This window comes from Antedon bifida, chromosome 4 (assembly GCF_963402885.1).
Source record: "Antedon bifida chromosome 4, ecAntBifi1.1, whole genome shotgun sequence".
Lineage (NCBI taxonomy): Eukaryota > Metazoa > Echinodermata > Crinoidea > Comatulida > Antedonidae > Antedon > Antedon bifida.
Genome location: NC_136229.1, coordinates 7,677,820 through 7,700,514, shown reverse-complemented (window position 1 = coordinate 7,700,514; position 22,695 = coordinate 7,677,820). Strand labels below are relative to the sequence as shown.

General features: G+C 30.1%; 1 protein-coding gene across 1 annotated transcript in view; it reads right to left on the bottom strand.

Moving 5' to 3' along the window:
* Positions 1-816: 816 nt before the first annotated feature.
* The window catches only part of LOC144839144 (perlucin-like), a 22,343-nt gene continuing 464 nt past the window's right edge, over positions 817-22,695 (bottom strand). The window contains exons 2-4 of the mRNA XM_078694457.1: positions 21,735-21,857; positions 1,321-1,572; positions 817-962 (exon numbers count right to left, since the gene is read on the bottom strand). Coding sequence (XP_078550583.1) covers positions 817-962; positions 1,321-1,572; positions 21,735-21,857 — 521 coding nt within the window. The remainder of the gene's footprint in view (positions 963-1,320; positions 1,573-21,734; positions 21,858-22,695) is intronic.

The window sequence follows — 22,695 nt, the reverse complement described above, 5'->3', positions numbered from 1 at the left end:
AAATTTTACTGATGGTAATGGTCATAAGTACAATACTAGAGGAAAATGTAAACTTCGACCTCCTCTTCGAAGACTAGTTTCTACAAGTCATAGTATTGCTGTTTCGGGTCCTCATGTCTGGAACAACTTAGATATGACTTTTAAAAATGCAAAATCCATCAATGTTTTTAAAACATTGTACAAGTTGTATCTAATTAATAAGTACAAATCTTAATTTCTGCCGATGTCAATGTTATTTTATATTTATATATTAATATATTGTATATATCCTGTTATAGTTTAGCTGTTTAGTTTTTTAGGTCTTCAACCTTGTACAAGCTTTTAGCTTTTTGTTGTTGATCCTTTTCATCTTTTATGCATTTTTATCTTTAACATGTTTTAAAATTTTTATGTTTTTTTTTATGAATAAAATGAATGAAATAGTACGTGAGTGAGACAATGAAATACGTATAGCCTCTATTATAATGGGAGACTAATTAGCATACGTGTAACATGTGTGTATTCTATTAGCACGCATAACAAAAACTAGACCAAGTCTATAGTTATTTCGAGGCTTTTCGATGTTTGTCTGAACATGAGATCAAGTAGTATATGTATGAAACGCCATATGTGCCAAAATATTTATCTTTTTAGACTAAGACTAAACAAAGATTATTAATTACCATGTTTACAAAGCAACAACACAAGAAAGTTTACTACATATTTTGTTCGTTTCTCCCAAGCAGTAAAATAAGAGGGTAATGTAACAATTTTAAAGCTGCATTAAATAAAATCTAGTATATGTGTAAATACAGTATATACAATGTTAACAAATCATTACTTACGCTTTTCACATATAGCTACCCTCCAGTCGAAACACCAGTTATTATACCAAGTACCTGTGGGTTTATACAGAACAACACAATCTTCAATACCGCTATCAAAAATACCATGTTTATTATTAGGCTCACCAACATTCCAATCTAAAAAAATGTAAGAATAACTATTAAACAGGTCACAAGTAATCGGTACTGCTTTAGTATTTCATAAAACGTAGCTAAAATACAAAAACTGGATTAAATAATAGGAAAGAATTTTAAAAAATAAATAAAACTGCCATAATCAAAATACATTTTGTGTATTAGTTATTACAATACCATACCATTGTTTATTGATCTTGTCTCAGCTTTTGAGTCTTACGATTTAATATGAGGTTAAATATTATTAACTCATCGTTTAAAGGGATTTTGATGTCATCGTTTATTTGGGGAAGGTGATTATGGAGAGGTGCCATGGGATAATAAGGACTTTTTCCCACATAAAACATGAATAAAACCATACTTGTAAAGTTCGCACTCATCCCAGACAGCCACTCAAAAACGCCTTCTGTGTTTATATCATTGTAGGAAATCCAAGCTTCATCCTCAGTAAATCGTTTAAGTATCCATTCGTTTTCTTCTGCACTTGAAATTTCAACCAAATCACCAGTAAAAGACTGGCATGTACTCCTTGTATAATACCACGTATCAAATACGTTGGTGACCCAGTAACATTTTGAAAATACGGCATTGTAATGCCATCCTATCGGACACCCTGAGGTGTTTGGAGAGAAATTGATTAATTAAATAATGTTATTATTATTAAAGAAAAAACAAAGATATAAAAATGGAGCTCGAAATTCGAATTATATTTACAATATTTTTTATATTAATTATTTAAAATATTGCACATCAATCACTCGACCATTAAGACAAAAATAAATACAAGCAATTCAAATATAAAAATAGACAAATCGAATAAAATAATTAAAATAACAGGGAAAAAACATCATAGCGTTTAATGTATTTTCTACATCATAGATGTTACTCTATATACTACATGATATTATATTACATGAAATTAAATGTATTGTATACATGTAAGATATGTTTTAGTCTAAAATTTAGGCCTATATCTACAAAGATAAAAAAATGAGTATCGGGTCTAATTAGTTTCTCTGCAAATGTGGCGACTAAATTCATTTAGGCAGATGTGTGCAAAAGGATGAAATGAGCATGCCACTTTGTAGGCCGTAAGCGTAATTATCTAATACTTATATACTAATACAATAAGACTTACACATTTATACGAACTATAACAAATATCATGCAAAAACACAAACCAAACAAAACAAAATGAAAAAAACAACAAATCGGCCTAAAATCATGACTAAAACAATACGACATAGAATCTCACCAGCATCACAGATGACGTAAAGTGTAATAATCAAAATTGACAGTAGTGTACTTCTTGCTCCCATTTTTACACAATTCATCAAACTATCAAATGAAACGGGTAATTTAAAACATTATTGAAGTTGCAACATTCGTTGCTGTTGTTATTGAGTAAGCACACATCAATTACTGTTACACATGATGAACTATTACTACGATCTATACCGTACCTATTCTTCTCATAAAGGTAAAATACATACAGTAGTACCTGAATGGATCAAACAATTGATGAACATGAATTACACGCGATTGAATTTGATTGAAAGAAACAAGGAATAACTAAATAATTATAAGATGCTTTTCCGCAAGTTACCATGGTTTTACAAGTCACGCATAAAATTAATAAAGATTAAACAAAATTCCTTTTACCTGGCAAAAATAATTGTCGTGTTAGTATTGTTAATTAGCCATCTTTATCACTCCGTTCTTTTGTTGCAAGAGCTGCCACAATAATCCGTAGATCTTGTATAATGAGAATTGACGGTTGGTGTAAATTTGTATACGAAATATTATATGTTAAAGAAATTGGATATCAATCACATTAACTATTAAATTAAATATAAATAGTGTACAGCAAATCGAAAATAAAAATAAAAAAATCATTTAACAGACACAACAGAAAAAACGTTATACATGCCCGGTGGTACTAGGTATTGTATGCATGTAAGCTATTTTTTAGTCGCAAATGTAGACAATACATTTTATATCTGAAAAGATAAACTCAGGTCTAATTAGATTTTCTGCAAAGATGGCTAGTAAATTTGTTCAGCCAGATGTGTGAAAAAGGATGAAATGACTATGCCACTTTGTCTCGTCTTTAGTTACTCTAATGCTAAGATACAACTAATATAATACCATTTATTTCATAAATTTATATACGAGAACGAAGTCACGCTATAAGACATTTAACAAGCAAATCACCCCGACATTATGAAAAACATAATAAAAAAATATGGACTAACAAAATATGAACAGCACAGAAACTCAAATAGAAACTTACCAGCATCACAGATCATGGAATGCGTAATAACCAAAATTGAGTAGTGTACCTCTTCTTGGTCCCATTTTTTCAAACGTTATTTCATCAAACTATAGCAATAAAAGATATTAATGAAACGACTAATTTAAATAGTATTGAGTAATCATACAACAAACTATTACACTTGATAGAATATTACTACGATGAGGTAAAATACATACCTGAATGGATCAAACAAAATAATGAACATAAAATACACGCCAATTAGTTTGATTGAAAAACACTAATATTCTTGTACATTGAACGAAATAACTAAAATATTGTAGGCCTACAATGTATGGCAAGCCTCAGCTGTCTGAAGTATGGCAAGCCTCAGCTGTCTGAAGTATTCAAAATATTATATTATTATATCATTTTTTTATTATATTATATATTGTATTGTAATGAATTATACGTTTTGCATTATATTACTTGGTTTTAGCATTATATTACATCTATTTCTAATATATTATGTGAAAAATGTAACAAATTATTGACTTTTTGTATTATATTATTCGGTTTTGGCATTATATTATGAACATTTACTATTATATTATTAATAAAATACATTATATTATTAATAAAATACATTATATTATAATATAATTGTATTATATTAAACCCATTTACCTTACTTTATAACATACAACATTATTATATTATACGGATTCGTTAGTTATATTATTATTTTGTATGATGTTTATTATACGTCACGGCTCATTTCAGTTCTTCTAACTCTTTCTCTCCCTCCCCCTGTTCACTAGCAATCAGCGGCAGAATCTGAATTGTGTGACTGTTGAAGAATAACTATACTACGTACTAGGCCTAGCCTAGGCCTACTAGGGGATCTAGCCTAGACGTAGCTAGTTAGACAAGTGACCAAGGACCACCGGACAGCTACAACTAATACTACAATACAATAATACTACTAATGCAATAACTACTACTGCTAATACTTAGGCCTAGCTAGTAGAGTACTAGGTAGCTTAGCTACTACTAGGCTCTAGGTACTAGGGGGGTTAGGGCGTATGTATGATGTTAACTACTAGGCCTAGGCCTACTAGTACTAGCCTAGGCTAGGCCTAGACTTAAGTTGTAGAAGGCTAGGGCCAGGCCTGCTGCCTTGGGCTAGGCTAGGCTACTACTACTACTACTACTACTACTACTACTAGGCCCATGATGGTTACTAGTAAGCCAAAATTTTGGATATAAGTAAACCAAAATTTGGGTACGAGCGAGTTGGCATGGGTACGGGTTGACCTGTATCCTTCTTTCTAGCTAATCGTACTAGGCCTAGGCCTCAAGTAAGTCTATGCTACCCAGTCCGGCTACAATATGGTCTATTTTGTTTATAGCTTTATTGATAGCTGGGTTCAAATCTGGGTTGGGACGGCTTTTTCTCATTCTAAAACAGAGTTCCTTATCATAATAAAATAATATATGAATTTATTTGTAATAGTACCTAGGCCCTAATTGCCATTGCATTTATTATTATTAATTATATATTATACGGTTACCCCTTAATTATACTATAGTATAATTTCCTTGTTATATTTTACAATATTTTCTTTATAATTCTACAATTTTGTCTTTCACAGCACAAATTTATCATACTGTATTTGTCCAAGCTACTCCAGCTACATGGTATTGCCTTGAGGCTAAACTACACGGTATACTGGCACTACCATCATTCCTGGCTCGTCAACCTGGACCACATAAGCACAGTTTCAGTTTCAGTTTATTTACCATTTCAATTTCTGAACATAAGAGATGAACAACTTATATGGATGGATAACCGTAAGAGCGAAGCTCGTTTACCGGTCACCCGTTAGTGCAGTGACATTACGGACAACATAAAGACAGGACAAAGGTGCAATACATAACAAGACATGTGAACACTTGTGTTTGCAACCCCTTGGATAAAATAATATATTTATATAAAGGAGAAAGATAGATATTATAATATTTCTTTTTTATCATACAATACATAGTACCTATTGGTATTATATCTAAAAATACAAAGGCGGCTAACACAGATAGTTCCATATATACAGTACTCTCTTATTAATAGATGTATCTCTCCAATCTACCTAATCTAATAATAGTACTATTAGCATACTACTATACACTTTGTAGACAAGAAGTAAGTTGTATACACCTAGAGGACTTATGGTAGTACAGTCGAACGCCCTCTCACTGGCCCGGTCAACATAATCTATACCTAGATTATTACAGTAATTAAAGTACATTATTACAGAGATTTTTTTTTTTTTTTTTGCAGAAATCAAAGTTATGTGTATAGAAAGCAGTACTCGTATTAAAAACTAAGCAGGTTGTACTCTTGAACGCAAACTGGCAGGATATTTTGAATATTTTTTATTGTTAAAATGAATGGAATCCTAACTTCTTTGCAACAACTGGAGACGAAGACATATTATGACCCTTTTATTTAAATTTATTTGAATAGACCTTCATGTAAATTCATTAAAGGCTATATGTTTGTTTTATATTTTAATATGTGATAGTAGAAAATCATTGTGTATAATGAGGACTAAGAATCTGATATTCACTTGCATTCTCATCTTTTAAAAAATTTATTTATAATGCTGGTAATAAGTTTAAAATTTAATTATATTGACTAGTTTTGATAATCATTATGTCCTTATAAATTCATTTATATTTCTTTTGTGTAATATAGTTCATATATTATGTATTGAATACATTGGTAAGGCCCTATACTGTTATTATTTAAGGAAAGTTTATATACACTTATTTTATGCCTACTTAGTATTAATTGTTTATATAAATATTTTGTCTAATTGCCTTGATTTTTTGTATAGGCCAATGGCATCAATGTTTTTCTCAACGCAAATTAGCCTAATAATGCCACATTTAGACACATGATTCATTGATTTCTGATATTCTGTACTTGAGTATGCATTACTAAAATAACCTAGTAGTTAATATATTTCATTTGTAATGTATGTATAAACATTAAGTTTTTTTTCACATTTTTAAATTTAAAAATTATTACAATACCTACCTTTCTGATATTGTTACTATTGTATAATATATTTTGAGGCAGCAATAAAAAAAAATTAAACAATTAATTTCACTTATACTGTACTATGTTAGTTCAGGATATGAAATGTGTGTGGGCATCTGGTGTGTTGGAGGTTGGTGGTGTGAGGTGTATATCTGTCACTTTAAGACCTAAATTAGATGTTTTCTGAAGAAAAGAAGTAAGAGGATACGCTTTCAAACAATTCCAAGAAGATTCACACAAAAATAATTACTTTCCAATAAAATAGTATAACAGTGTATATTACAGTACATTGAATAAACTCGAGCGGAAAAATAACGCACATAAAAAAACACTCATATTCTTGTCGAAAAGTGCCCTCTATAGTTTTCTATTAATTTATTAATAATTATTATTAATTAATGAGTAATATGAACATATTTTTAACATTCAATGCTGGAAACTGGTTCTACTCCTAACAAAGTTTCATACCTCCAAATTTCATCAACGTATTCAAAGCACTTCAATATTAAATATCACATTTAACATAAAAAATTCGGGTTTTGGATAGAATTTTGCTTAAAAACATATACAAAAAACATCGATAAAAAATACTTTTCGTATTCAAAAACAGATGATACTTGGTATAAATGTTCACTATAGGTTGCTCTATTCACAGAAACAAAATTGCATTCATGAACGTTTTTTGTTGGTTGTTTTTTTTCAAAATAGTTATTAGCTTGAAAAAAATGAGTTGGAATTGTATGGTCTTTCATAAGTGTACATTTTGTAAAAACGTAAATTAAAAAAATCAGTGATATGGCTTGATAGTTATTTTTTTTTTGCAATATGGATGGAGCAACCTATATTGAACATTTATACCAAGTATCAAATGTTTTTGAATACGAAAAGTATTTTTTATCGATGTTTTTTGTATATGTTTTTAAGCAAAATTCTATCAAAACCTGGATTTGTAATGTTAAATGTGGTATTTATTTAAGTGCTTTGAATACGTTGATGAAATTTGGAGGTATGAAACTTTGTTAGGAGTAGAACCAGTTTCCAGCATTGAATGTTAAAAATATGTTCATATTACTCATTAATTAATAATAATTATTAATAAATTAATAGAAAACTAGAGAGGGCACTTTTCGACAAGAAAATGAATGTTTTTTTATGTGCGTTATTTTTCCGCTCGAGTTTATTCAATGTACTGTAATATACACTGTTATACTATTTTATTGGAAAGTAATTATTTTTGTGTGAATCTTCTTGGAGTTGTTTGAAAGCGTATCCTTTTACTTCTTTTCTTCAGAAAACATCTAATTTAGGTCTTAAAGTGACAAATATACACCTCACACCAGATTCTGCCCACACACACTTCATCTCCTGAACTAACATAGTACAGTATAAGTCAAAATAATTGTTTGTTAAAATTTTTTTTTATTGAAAACAATCTGCCTCAAAAAATATCATACAATAGTAACAATATCAGAAAGGTAGGTATTGTAATAATGTTTAAATTTAAAAATGTGAAAAAAAAATGAATGTTTATACATACATTACAAATGAAATATATTAACTACTAGGTTATTTTAGTAATGCATACACAAGTACATAATATCAGAAATCAATGAATCATGTGTCTAAATGTGGCATTATTAGGCTAATTTGCTTTGAGAAAAACATTGATGCCATTGGCCTATACAAAAAATCAAGGCAATTAGACAAAATATTTATATAAACAATTATACTAATATTGGTAGGCATAAAATAAGTGTATATAAACTTTCCTTAAATAATAACAGTACAGGGCCTTACCAATTTATTTAATACATAATATATGAACTATATTACACAAAAGAAATGTAAATGAATTTATAAGGACATAATTATTATCAAAACTAGTCAATACAATTAAATTTTAAACTCATTACCAGCATTATAAAAAAATTTTTAAAAAGATGAGAATGCAAGTGAATATCAGATTCTTAGTCCTCATTATACACAATAATTTTCTACTATTAGTATCACATATTAAAATATAAAACAATCATGTAGCCTTTAATGAATTTACATGGAGGTCTATTCAAATAAATTTAAATAAAAGGGTCATAATATGTCTTCGTCTCCAGTTCGTAGAAGTTAGGATTCCATTCATTTCAACAATAAAAAATATTCAAAATATCCTGCCAGTTTGCGTTCAAGAGTACAACCTGCTTAGTTTTTAATACGAGTACTGCTTTCTATACACATAACTTTGATTTCTGCAAAAAAAAAAAAAATCTCTGTAATAATGTACTTTAATTACTGCAATAATCTAGGTATAGATTATGTTGACCGGGCCAGTGAGAGGGCGTTCGACTGTACTACCATAAGTCCTCTAGGTGTATACAACTTACTTCTTGTCTACAAAGTGTATAGTAGTATGCTAATAGTACTATTATTAGATTAGGTAGTTGGGAGTAGATTGGAGAGATACATCTATAGGAGTACTGTATATATGGAACTATCTGTGTTAGTTGCCTTTGTATTTTTAGTTATACTGTAATACCAATAGGTACTGTGTATTGGGATGCAATTCAACAGTTATGAATAAAAATAGTCCTATGTACTCTGTATGTTGGAGGAAATAAGCATAAGAGCAAGTCTTGACCACAGGGTGTAAGTCAGTCACTATTTTGAATCAGTAGTATGACTTCTTAGGATTTAATTAATTTTAAAATTATCATTGTATGATCGAAAAGAAATATTATAATATCTAACTTTCTCCTTTATATAAATATATTATTTTATCCAAGGGATTGCAAACACAAGTGTTCACATGTATTGCACCTTTGTCCTGTCTTTATGTTGTCCGTAATGTTACTGCACTAACGGGTGACCGGTAAACGAGCTTCGCTCTTACGGTTATCCATCCATATAAGTTGTTCATCTCTTATGTTCAGAAATTGAAATGGTAAATAAACTGAAACTGAAACTGTGCTTATGTGGTCCAGGTTGACGAGCCAGGAATAATGGTAGTGCCAGTATACCGTGTAGTTTAGCCTCAAGGCAATACCATGTAGCTGGAGTAGCTTGGACAAATACAGTAGAAATTTATGAGACTTGGTGTGTGATGATTCAGTATGATAAATTTGTGCTGTGAAAGACAAAATTGTAGAATTATGAAGAAAATATTGTAAAATATAACAAGGAAATTATACTATAGTATAATTAAGGGGTAACCGTATAATATATAATAAATAATAATAAATGCAATGGCAATTACTTATATTATGTATACATTACAATATTACAAATAAATTCATATATTATTTTATTATAAGGAAATCTGTTTTAGAATGAGAAAAAGCCATCCCAACCCAGATTTGAACCCACCTATCAATAAAGCTATAAAACAAAATAAACCATATTGTAGCCGGACTGGGTAGCGTAGACTTACTTGAGGCCTAGGCCTAGTACGATTAGCTAGAAGGATACAGGTCAACCCGTACCCATGCCAACTCGCTCGTACCCAAATTTTGGTTTACTTATCCAAAATTTTGGCTTACTCGTACCCATCATGGGCTGACTGCCTAGTAGTAGTAGTAGTAGTAGCCTATAGCCTAAGGCAGCAGGCCCTAGCTTTACTACAACTTAAGTCTAGGCCTAGCCTAGTACTAGTAGGCCTAGGCCTAGTAGTTAACATCATACATACGCCCTAGAGCCTAGTAGTAGCTACCTAGTAGTACTCTACTAGCTAGGCCTAGGTAGTAGCAGTAGAAGTTATTGTAGTAGTATTATTGTATTGTAGTATTAGTTGTAGCTGTCCGGTGGTCCTTGGTCACTTGTCTAACTAGCTACGTCTAGGCTAGATCCCCTAGTAGGCCTACGCTAGGCCTAGTAATTAGTTATTCTTCAACAGTCACACAATTCAGATTCTGCCACTGATTGCTAGTGAACAGGGGGAGGGAGAGAAAGAGTTAGAAGAAGTGAAATAAGTCGTGACGTATAATAAACATCATACAAAATAATAATATAACTAACGAATCCGAATAATATAATAATGTTGTATGTTATAAAGTAAGGTAAATGCGTTTAATATAATACAATTATATTATAATATAATGTATTTTATTAATAATATAATAGTAAATGTTCATAATATAATGCCAAAACCGAATAATATAATACAAATAGTCAATAATTTGTTACATTTTTCACATAATATATTAGAAATAGATATAATATAATGCTAAAACCAAGTAATATAATGCAAAACGTATAATTCATTACAATACAATATATAATATAATAAAAAAATGATATAATAATATAATATTTTGAATACTTCAGACAGCTGAGGCTTGCCATACTGAAGTATTCAAAATATTATATTATTATATCATTTTTTTATTATATTATATATTGTATTGTAATGAATTATACGTTTTGCATTATATTACTTGGTTTTAGCATTATATTATATCTATTTCTAATATATTATGTGAAAAATGTAACAAATTATTGACTTTTTGTATTATATTATTCGGTTTTGGCATTATATTATGAACATTTACTATTATATTATTAATAAAATACAGTATATTATAATATAATTGTATTATATTAAACGCATTTACCTTACTTTATAACATACAACATTATTATATTATACAGATTCGTTAGTTATATTATTATTTTGTATGATGTTTATTATACGTCACGACTTATTTCAGTTCTTCTAACTCTTTCTCTCCCTCCCCCTGCTCACTAACAATCAGCGGCAGAATCTGAATTGTGTGATTGTTGAAGAATAACTAATTATCTTTATTACGTACTAGGTCTAGGCCTACTAGGGGATCTAGCCTAGATGTAGCTAGTTAGACAAGTGACCAAGGACCACCGGACAGCTACAACTAATACTACAATACAATAATACTACTACAATAACTAATACTGCTACTACCTAGGCCTAGCTAGTAGAGTACTAGGTAGCTACTACTAGGCTCTAGGGCGTATGTATGATGTTAACTACTAGGCCTAGGCCTACTAGTACTAGGCTAGGCCTAGACTTAAGTTGTAGTAGGCTAGGGCCGGGCCTGCTGCCTTAGGCTAGGCTACTACTACTACTACTAGGCAGTCAGCCCATGATGGGTACGAGTAAGCCAAAATTTTGGATAAGTAAACCAAAATTTGGGTACGAGCGAGTTGGCATGGGTACGGGTTGACCTGTATCCTTCTAGCTAATTGTACTAGGCCTAGGCCTCAAGTAAGTCTACGCTACCCAGTCCGGCTACAATATGGTTTATTTTGTTTTATAGCTTTATTGATAGCTGGGTTCAAATCTGGGTTGGGATGGCTTTTTCTCATTCAAAAACAGATTTCCTTATCATAATAAAATAATATATGAATTTATTTGTAATATTGTAATGTATACATAATATAAGTAATTGCCATTGCATTTATTATTATTTATTATATATTATACGGTTACCCCTTAATTATACTATAGTATAATTTCCTTGTTATATTTTACAATATTTTCTTCATAATTCTACAATTTTGTCTTTCACAGCACAAATTTATCATACTGAATCATCACACACCAAGTCTCATAAATTTCTACTGTATTTGTCCAAGCTACTCCAGCTACATGGTATTGCCTTGAGGCTAAACTACACGGTATACTGGCACTACCATTATTCCTGGCTCGTCAACCTGGACCACATAAGCACAGTTTCAGTTTCAGTTTATTTACCATTTCAATTTCTGAACATAAGAGATGAACAACTTATATGGATGGATAACCGTAAGAGCGAAGCTCGTTTACCGGTCACCCGTTAGTGCAGTAACATTACGGACAACATAAAGACAGGACAAAGGTGCAATACATGTGAACACTTGTGTTTGCAACCCCTTGGATAAAATAATATATTTATATAAAGGAGAAAGTTATAATAATTATAATTATAATTATTATAATATTTCTTTTCGATCATACAATGATAATTTTAAAATTAATTAAATCCTAAGAAGTCATACTACTGATTCAAAATAGTGACTGACTTACACCCTGTGGTCAAGACTTGCTCTGCTTATTTCCTCCAACATACAGAGTACATAGGACTATTTTTCATTTTCATAACTGTTGAATTGCATCCCAATACACAGTACCTATTGGTATTACAGTATAACTAAAAATACAAAGGCAACTAACACAGATAGTTCCATATATACAGTACTCTCTTATAAATAGATGTATCTCTCCAATCTACTCCCAACTACCTAATCTAATAATAGTACTATTAGCATACTACTATACACTTTGTAGACAAGAAGTAAGTTGTATACACCTAGAGGACTTATGGTAGTACAGTCGAACGCCCTCTCACTGGCCCGGTCAACATAATCTATACCTAGATTATTGCAGTAATTAAAGTACATTATTACAGAGATTTTTTTTTTTTGTTGTTGCAGAAATCAAAGTTATGTGTATAGAAAGCAGTACTCGTATTAAAAACTAAGCAGGTTGTACTCTTGAACGCAAACTGGCAGGATATTTTGAATATTTTTTATTGTTGAAATGAATGGAATCCTAACTTCTTTGCAACAACTGGAGACGAAGACATATTATGACCCTTTTATTTAAATTTATTTGAATAGACCTTCATGTAAATTCATTAAAGGCTATATGTTTGTTTTATATTTTAATATGTGATAGTAGAAAATCATTGTGTATAATGAGGACTAAGAATTTGATATTCACTTGCATTCTCATCTTTTTAAAATTTTATTTATAATGCTGGTAATGAGTTTAAAATTTAATTATATTGACTAGTTTTGATAATAATTATGTCCTTATAAATTCATTTACATTTCTTTTGTGTAATATAGTTCATATATTATGTATTAAATAAATTGGTAAGGCCCTGTACTGTTATTATTTAAGGAAAGTTTATATACACTTATTTTATGCCTACCAATATTAGTATAATTGTTTATATAAATATTTTGTCTAATTGCCTTGATTTTTTGTATAGGCCAATGGCATCAATGTTTTTCTCAAAGCAAATTAGCCTAATAATGCCACATTTAGACACATGATTCATTGATTTCTGATATTCTGTACTTGTGTATGAATTACTAAAATAACCTAGTAGTTAATATATTTCATTTGTAATGTATGTATAAACATTCATTTTTTTTTCACATTTTTAAATTTAAACATTATTACAATACTTACCTTTCTGATATTGTTACTATTGTATGATATTTTTTGAGGCAGATTGTTTTCAATAAAAAAAATTTTAACAAACAATTATTTTGACTTATACTGTACTATGTTAATTCAGGAGATGAAGTGTGTGTGGGCAGAATCTGGTGTGAGGTGTATATTTGTCACTTTAAGACCTAAATTAGATGTTTTCTGAAGAAAAGAAGTAAACGGATACGCTTTCAAACAACTCCAAGAAGATTCACACAAAAATAATTACTTTCCAATAAAATAGTATAACAGTGTATATTACAGTACATTGAATAAACTCGAGCGGAAAAATAACGCACATAAAAAAACATTCATTTTCTTGTCGAAAGGTGCCCTCTCTAGTTTTCTATTAATTTATTAATAATTATTATTAATTAATGAGTAATATGAACATATTTTTAACATTCAATGCTGGAAACTGGTTCTACTCCTAACAAAGTTTCATACCTCCAAATTTCATCAACGTATTCAAAGCACTTAAATAAATATCATTTAATATTACAAATCCAGGTTTTGATAGAATTTTGCTTAAAAACATATACAAAAAACATCGATAAAAAATACTTTTCGTATTCAAAAACATTTGATACTTGGTATAAATGTTCAATATAGGTTGCTCCATCCATATTGCAAAAAAAAAATAACTATCAAGCCATATCACTGATTTTTTAAATTTACGTTTTTACAAAATGTACACTTATGAAAGACTATACAATTCCAACTCATTTTTTTCAAGCTAATAACTATTTTGAAAAAACAACCAACAAAAAACGTTCATGAATGCAATTTTGTTTCTGTGAATAGAGCAACCTATAGTGAACATTTATACCAAGTATCATCTGTTTTTGAATACGAAAAGTATTTTTTATCGATGTTTTTTGTATATGTTTTTAAGCAAAATTCTATCCAAAACCCGAATTTTTTATGTTAAATGTGATATTTAATATTGAAGTGCTTTGAATACGTTGATGAAATTTGAAGGTATGAAACTTTGTTAGGAGTAGAACCAGTTTCCAGCATTGAATGTTAAAAATATGTTCATATTACTCATTAATTAATAATAATTATTAATAAATTAATAGAAGACTATAGAGGGCACTTTTCGACAAGAATATGAGTGTTTTTTTATGTGCGTTATTTTTCCGCTCGAGTTTATTCAATGTACTGTAATATACACTGTTATACTATTTTATTGGAAAGTAATTATTTTTGTGTGAATCTTCTTGGAATTGTTTGAAAGCGTATCCTCTTACTACTTTTCTTCAGAAAACATCTAATTTAGGTCTTAAAGTGACAAATATACACCTCACACCACCAACCTCCAACACACCAGATGCCCACACACATTTCATATCCTGAACTAACATAGTACAGTATAAGTCAAATTAATTGTTTTAATTTTTTTTTATTGCTGCCTCAAAATATATTATACAATAGTAACAATATCAGTAAGGTAGGTATTGTAATAATTTTTAAATTTAAAAATGTGAAAAAAAACTTAATGTTTATACATACATTACAAATGAAATATATTAACTACTTGGTTATTTTAGTAATGCATACTCAAGTACAGAATATCAGAAATCAATGAATCATGTGTTTAAATGTGGCATTATTAGGCTAATTTGCGTTGAGAAAAACATTGATGCCATTGGCCTATACAAAAAATCAAGGCAATTAGACAAAATATTTATATAAACAATTAATACTAAGTAGGCATAAAATAAGTGTATATAAACTTTCCTTAAATAATAACAGTATAGGGCCTTACCAATTTATTCAATACATAATATATGAACTATATTAAACAAAAGAAATAATGATTATCAAAACTAGTCAATATAATTAAATTTTAAACTCATTACCAGCATTATAAATAAAATTTTTAAAAGATGAGAATGCAAGTGAATATCAGATTCTTAGTCCTCATTATACACAATGATTTTCTACTATCACATATTAAAATATAAAACAAACATATAGCCTTTAATGAATTTACATGAAGGTCTATTCAAATAAATTTAAATAAAAGGGTCATAATATGTCTTCGTCTCCAGTTGTTGCAAAGAAGTTAGGATTCCATTCATTTCAACAATAAAAAATATTCAAAAATATCCTGCCAGTTTGCGTTCAAGAGTACAACCTGCTTAGTTTTTAATACGAGTACTGCTTTCTATACACATAACTTTGATTTCTGCAAAAAAAAAAAAAAATCTCTGTAATAATGTACTATAATTACTGTAATAATCTAGGTATAGATTATGTTGACCGGGCCAGTGAGAGGGCGTTCGACTGTACTACCATAAGTCCTCTAGGTGTATACAACTTACTTCTTGTCTACAAAGTGTATAGTAGTATGCTAATAGTACTATTATTAGATTAGGTAGATTGGAGAGATACATCTATTTATAAGAGAGTACTGTATATATGGAACTATCTGTGTTAGCCGCCTTTGTATTTTTAGATATAATACCAATAGGTACTATGTATTGTATGATAAAAAAGAAATATTATAATATCTATCTTTCTCCTTTATATAAATATATTATTTTATCCAAGGGGTTGCAAACACAAGTGTTCACATGTCTTGTTATGTATTGCACCTTTGTCCTGTCTTTATGTTGTCCGTAATGTCACTGCACTAACGGGTGACCGGTAAACGAGCTTCGCTCTTATGGTTATCCATCCATATAAGTTGTTCATCTCTTATGTTCAGAAATTGAAATGGTAAATAAACTGAAACTGAAACTGTGCTTATGTGGTCCAGGTTGACGAGCCAGGAATGATGGTAGTGCCAGTATACCGTGTAGTTTAGCCTCAAGGCAATACCATGTAGCTGGAGTAGCTTGGACAAATACAGTATGATAAATTTGTGCTGTGAAAGACAAAATTGTAGAATTATAAAGAAAATATTGTAAAATATAACAAGGAAATTATACTATAGTATAATTAAGGGGTAACCGTATAATATATAATTAATAATAATAAATGCAATGGCAATTAGGGCCTAGGTACTATTACAAATAAATTCATATATTATTTTATTATGATAAGGAACTCTGTTTTAGAATGAGAAAAAGCCGTCCCAACCCAGATTTGAACCCAGCTATCAATAAAGCTATAAAACAAAATAGACCATATTGTAGCCGGACTGGGTAGCGTAGACTTACTTGAGGCCTAGGCCTAGTACGATTAGCTAGAAAGAAGGATACAGATCAACCCGTACCCATGCCAACTCGCTCGTACCCACATTTTGGTTTACTTATATCCAAAATTTTGGCTTACTCGTAACCATCATGGGCTGGCTGCCTAGTAGTAGTAGTAGTAGTAGCCTAGCCTAGCCTAAGGCAGCAGGCCCGGCCCTAGCCTACTACAACTTAAGTCTAGGCCTAGCCTAGGCTAGTACTAGTAGGCCTAGGCCTAGTAGTTAACATCATACATACGCCCTAACCCCCCTAGAGCCTAGTAGTAGCTAACCTACCTAGTACTCTACTAGCTAGGCCTAAGTATTAGCAGTAGTAGTTATTGCATTAGTAGTATTATTGTATTGTAGTATTAGTTGTAGCTGTCCGGTGGTCCTTGGTCACTTGTCTAACTAGCTACGTCTAGGCTAGATCCCCTAGTAGGCCTAGGCTAGGCCTAGTACGTAGTATAGTTATTCTTCAACAGTCACACAATTCAGATTCTGCCGCTGATTGCTAGTGAACAGGGGGAGGGAGAGAAAGAGTTAGAAGAACTGAAATGAGCCGTGACGTATAATAAACATCATACAAAATAATAATATAACTAACGAATCCGTATAATATAATAATGTTGTATGTTATAAAGTAAGGTAAATGGGTTTAATATAATACAATTATATTATAATATAATGTATTTTATTAATAATATAATAGTAAATGTTCATAATATAATGCCAAAACCGAATAAAATAATACAAAAAGTCAATAATTTGTTACATTTTTCACATAATATATTAGAAATAGATATAATATAATGCTAAAACCAAGTAATATAATGCAAAACGTATAATTCATTACAATACAATATATAATATAATAAAAAAATGATATAATAATATAATATTTTGAATACTTCAGACAGCTGAGGCTTGCCATATACAATGCATCTCAACAATTTACCGTGCTTTTACTTGTCATACGTAAATCATGAATAATGTTTTGATGAACAATTATTAAAGATTATATAATTTATATTTCATTCAATTAAAATTTTGACCCATTGAAAACAAAATGGTCATATCTTTGCAACGCTTAGATAAATAAATAATTTTAGTTTCAAATTATTTGGAAGATGCATATTAATATTCGTTCTAATGAAAAAGTTTGTCCAAAAATGGCCGGAAGTATGATTTTTGGCATTTTTGACCTTTGACCTGCATATGATATAACTTCGTAACTAACAGTTGGAAAAACTTTAAATAGGGCTCAAATTATTCTGCAGGTATAAGTTTCTATTCAGTCTAATGAGAACTTTTTCAAGAAAATTACTTAAAATCTTTGTATTGACCTTTGACCTGTACTGGTAGTACACATTCCTATAATCTCAAAAACTATTGGCCGTAAAAGGGTTTTTTTTTTGTGAAATTTTTCGAAAAATTTACATTTATATGTTGTATAATAACAACATTTTATAAAAATGTAAAAAAATTATATTTATGAAAACTAACTTTGTAATTTATTAACATCACTAGCGTTTGTTATAATATTATAATGTGTTATATTTGCTGATTTTGAGCACTTCAAATGAATTTATCAGAATTATGTGTATTTAATATTAATTTTTTTTTTGATTCAGTCTAATGAGAACTTTTTCAAGAAAATTACTTAAAATCTTTGTATTGACCTTTGACCTGTACTGGTAGTACACATTCCTATAATCTCAAAAACTATTGGCCGTAAAAGGGTTTTTTTTTGTGAAATTTTTCGAAAAATTTACATTTATATGTTGTATAATAACAACATTTTATAAAAATGTAAAAAAATTATATTTATGAAAACTAACTTTGTAATTTATTAACATCACTAGCGTTTGTTATAATTTTATAATGTGTTATATTTGCTGATTTTGAGCACTTCAAATGAATTTATCAGAATTATGTGTATTTAATATTAATTTTTTTGTTTGATATAAAGAAAATTTAATTATCTATCAAATAAGACCATTTTCAAATTATTATGGCTAAAACTTAATTAGATACAGGGAAAAAAGTGTATTTTTACTTGGTTGAACAGCGCCCTCAATCTTCATTTCCCCCTTAAAATACCACATTTTTATGTGGTTTCATAAACTTAGCTGGTTATAACTTTGTTTCAAAGATTTTTAACAGTAACCTGTAATTTACATACCCCTTCTATAACATACTAGGTCAGTTTCTGAAAAAAATTTAAAAAAATATCCTGAAAGCTTGATATTTTTGTTGAGGTTATTACATGATACATGCCAGCAAAATATTTTTAATTTTGTGCTAAAAGTCCATCTTTTTGGTTTAATAAAAGCTATCTAGCAGTATAACTACACAACATTCATATTTTATTGGATAGATTTTATGATTATCTTTCCAATAAAATGTGCTGTTTATGTAAGAATGTCTGTACAAGATTGTTTATACTGACCAAAAAGATGGATTTTTAGCACAAAATCAAAATCTTCTTTAGCGTGTACCATGTAATAACCTCAAGAAAAATATCAAGCTATCAAAATATTTTTTTCATTTTATCTCAGAAACTTACTTATTATATGGTAGAAGGGGTATGTAAGTTACACGTCACTGACAACAAATCCTTTAAAAAGTTACAACCAGCTAAGTTTATAAAACCACATAAAAGTGTGGTATTTTGAGGGAAAAAATAAAGATTGAGGGCGCTGTTCACACAAGTAAAAATACACTTTTTTGGCTGTATCTAATTAAGTTTTAGCCATAATAATTTGAAAATGGTCTTATTTGATAGATAATTAAATTTTCTTCATATGAAATATAGCGACAGTTTGGTATGAAAAATGCATGTTACTCGCGTTGTCACCGTTGACGTTGTAATCTGGTTCCCTCTAAACCTCTTCTTAAAACATTCGTTTGTCTAAAAATCGAACAAAACATAACAGTTATAGTAGAATTAAATGAATATTTAGTATTTTAAGTTTTTTCTTATACCAATTACATGATATATGTAAGTGTGATTTCCTTGTACTTAATCTTATCAGCTTGGCTAACAGAAATTCCACCAACCTAGTTGTCATTTCAACTTATTTTCGGTGGCAATAATGATGATGATGGTGGTGGCGATTAAGATGGTGGTAATCGTACAAATAGTACTAATATAATGATAATACTAATACCTCGTTATCAAGTACGCAGTAGATGATGAATATAAATATGCCTTGGCATCCGTTCAACACGTTGAATAAATAATCAATAAATGTTGTATCAAAACTGACAGCGAATGGTCCAATGAGCCACGCGCAAGTACAACCAAAATGAGTATAGAACCGCACAGTAGTAAACTAATTCCTATGTATTACCACTGTGCTAAAGTACAACCAAAATGGGTATAGTGACGCACAGTGGTAAACTAAATCCTATTAATTATCACTGTGCGCAAGTACAACCAAAATGAGTATAGTACCGCACAGTAGTAAACTAAGTCCTATGTATTACCACTGTGCTAAAGTACAAATAAACTGGGTAAAGAGCAGCGCAAACAAAATGCACAGGTTAGACATAATAATAGGAAGTTTTTCTTTCACCAGAGGAACGATATGAATATTCAAACTACACTAAGCTTTGTATGTTTGTTTGAGAATGGAAATTAATAACGAAAGAATATTTTTATGAATGCATATTTACTTACCCACATTAATATAATATGAATTAGTACATATTTCGCTACATTCTATATTGTGTCCAAGCTGTATCAACTCCGGTTTGTGTATTGCGTGCAAGCTAAGTGAATCTTTTAGTGAAATGTGTATCCTTATTAAATTGTACGATAATATTTATCATTCCACATGATGTCAATTACCGTTTCTAATTTAAAATTATTAAATTTCTCTAATCTAATGTATACAGTAATTTCAAAAATGTTGTATCAAATATCAAATGTGTAGTCCTATCATTTTATTTTTTTTAAATTTATTTATTGCCGGTCCGCCTGATAGTCTGATGACTTTCCCGCCTCGGCTGCTGTGCTTATATCTCGGATTGCTTTTCTCCAGTCCTGTCTGTTTTCTGCTATTCTCCGAATTGTTTATTCTATTGATCCTAGGGGGTCGTGGTCGTCCTCTATACTGTTGTTGCTTGCAGTTTTTAAAATAATAGTATATTACTTTATTGGCTGGGACTTCCTTTTGCAATCTGAGGATGTGTCCGTATAGCCGCCATCTCGATTCCAAAATGTTCAATGATATTGGTCTTGCCTTACACCTATCGTATAATTTTATGTTTTTGAGTTTATGTGGATAGCTGCTTCCGATTAAATGTATCGAGTTTTCGTTCTTCTTCTTTTGTTAATCTCAATGTTGCCGAGTTATACGATAGTATTGGTTTAACCAAGGCATTGTATAACTTTAGTCGAACTTTAGTCTAGCATGTATCGCAATTAACATGGTTAGGTGGGTTGATGAATTCAATGAATCTCATGCCACAATTGGCCTACAGTTTTTCAACACAGGTGCCATACAATTATGTCATTGTTGATGTAGTAATTCGGTTCCTCTTAAACCTCTTCTTAAAGCATTCGTTTGTCTATACAAAGTAAGAAAAACATATCGTACGTAATTGAAGTAAATTTAAAATATATAGGTAGTCTTATAGCAGGTCTAATACAAAGTTAGCCTCACAACAGTGTGATAATCGTCGTTACAATAAGTGTGGTGTTGGTGGATGTGATATGGGTGATTAAGATTATTTGCTATATCAACTCAAATGTTATGAGTTCATATGCTTCAACACTGTAAAAATAATTCCACTCCCAAAGACTTAATACACAATAATATATTATGTAATGTTTACCATGTGCAACCTATTCTATGACACAGTACTAACAGTAGAATTAAATAATAGTATTGTATAGTACTAAAATAATGCTAATAATACCTCGTGATCAAATACACAGAAGATGATAAAAATAAATATGCCTTGGCATCCGTTCAACACGTTGAATATATAATCAATACATGTTGTATCAGAACTGACAGCGAATGGTCCAATGAGCCACGTGGTACCCATTAGAGGTAGAAGCATTGCAGTTCCTTTTGCTGCTTTCCTGTACATTTTAATAAGACTTGTAATGACTAAAACTAATTAAAATTAACCATAGGTATAAAAGGTAAAAGTTATTGTAACTTCAAATTCTGTTCTAACCTCGGCTGTTTAATAAATGTTGTTTTTTCTCCTGTTGATTTTCCTACCATATGGCCAGATCTTTTGTAAATTGTCAAGACAATGTAGATCATAATAGCTGTAATAATCTGAAAAATACCGATATTGCTATTTTGATTTTGAGTTAGAGCTTTGGATTTTATAACAACAAAATTAGTGTATAGGCAAATTTGTTGTGGTATTGGTCACGAAAGAATTGCGTAGTTGTGCAGTAAGGATGCGTTTTTTTGTTTATTGCGCATGACCAAATGAAACGCCTTAAAATATTTTTTTAAAGATGGTATGATTGTGTCTTTATTCATCTATCTCCCTCGCCATTTTGTAAAAACATACTAACAAGTGAATTTTGTCTTACCAAAGCAATGCTGCGGGTGCTACAAACGTCCATATCATTCCTGTTTCTGCACTGAGCCAACATCTAGAATAACAATTAGGAATAAAAAAAAACCATTGAAATAACATTGGTATTATAATAATTATCGAATTACTGCTTAGTTACTAATGTAAACAAATAACATTATTAGATAACTTACAGGTTATCGACATTAAGCTCCAACAGAAATCGATACGATCACGAAGGAAACTCCATAACAGAATACGAAATAAAACCGAAGTAGGTAGAAGTTGGCGTTACTCGACGTAGAAAGCTTATACTGTAAGTATACTGCTTCTGCGCACATCCAAGTGAATGTATTAAGTGATGTGAAATGTAGGAAAATGCTTATACATTTACATAACATCTTTAAAAGAAATTTT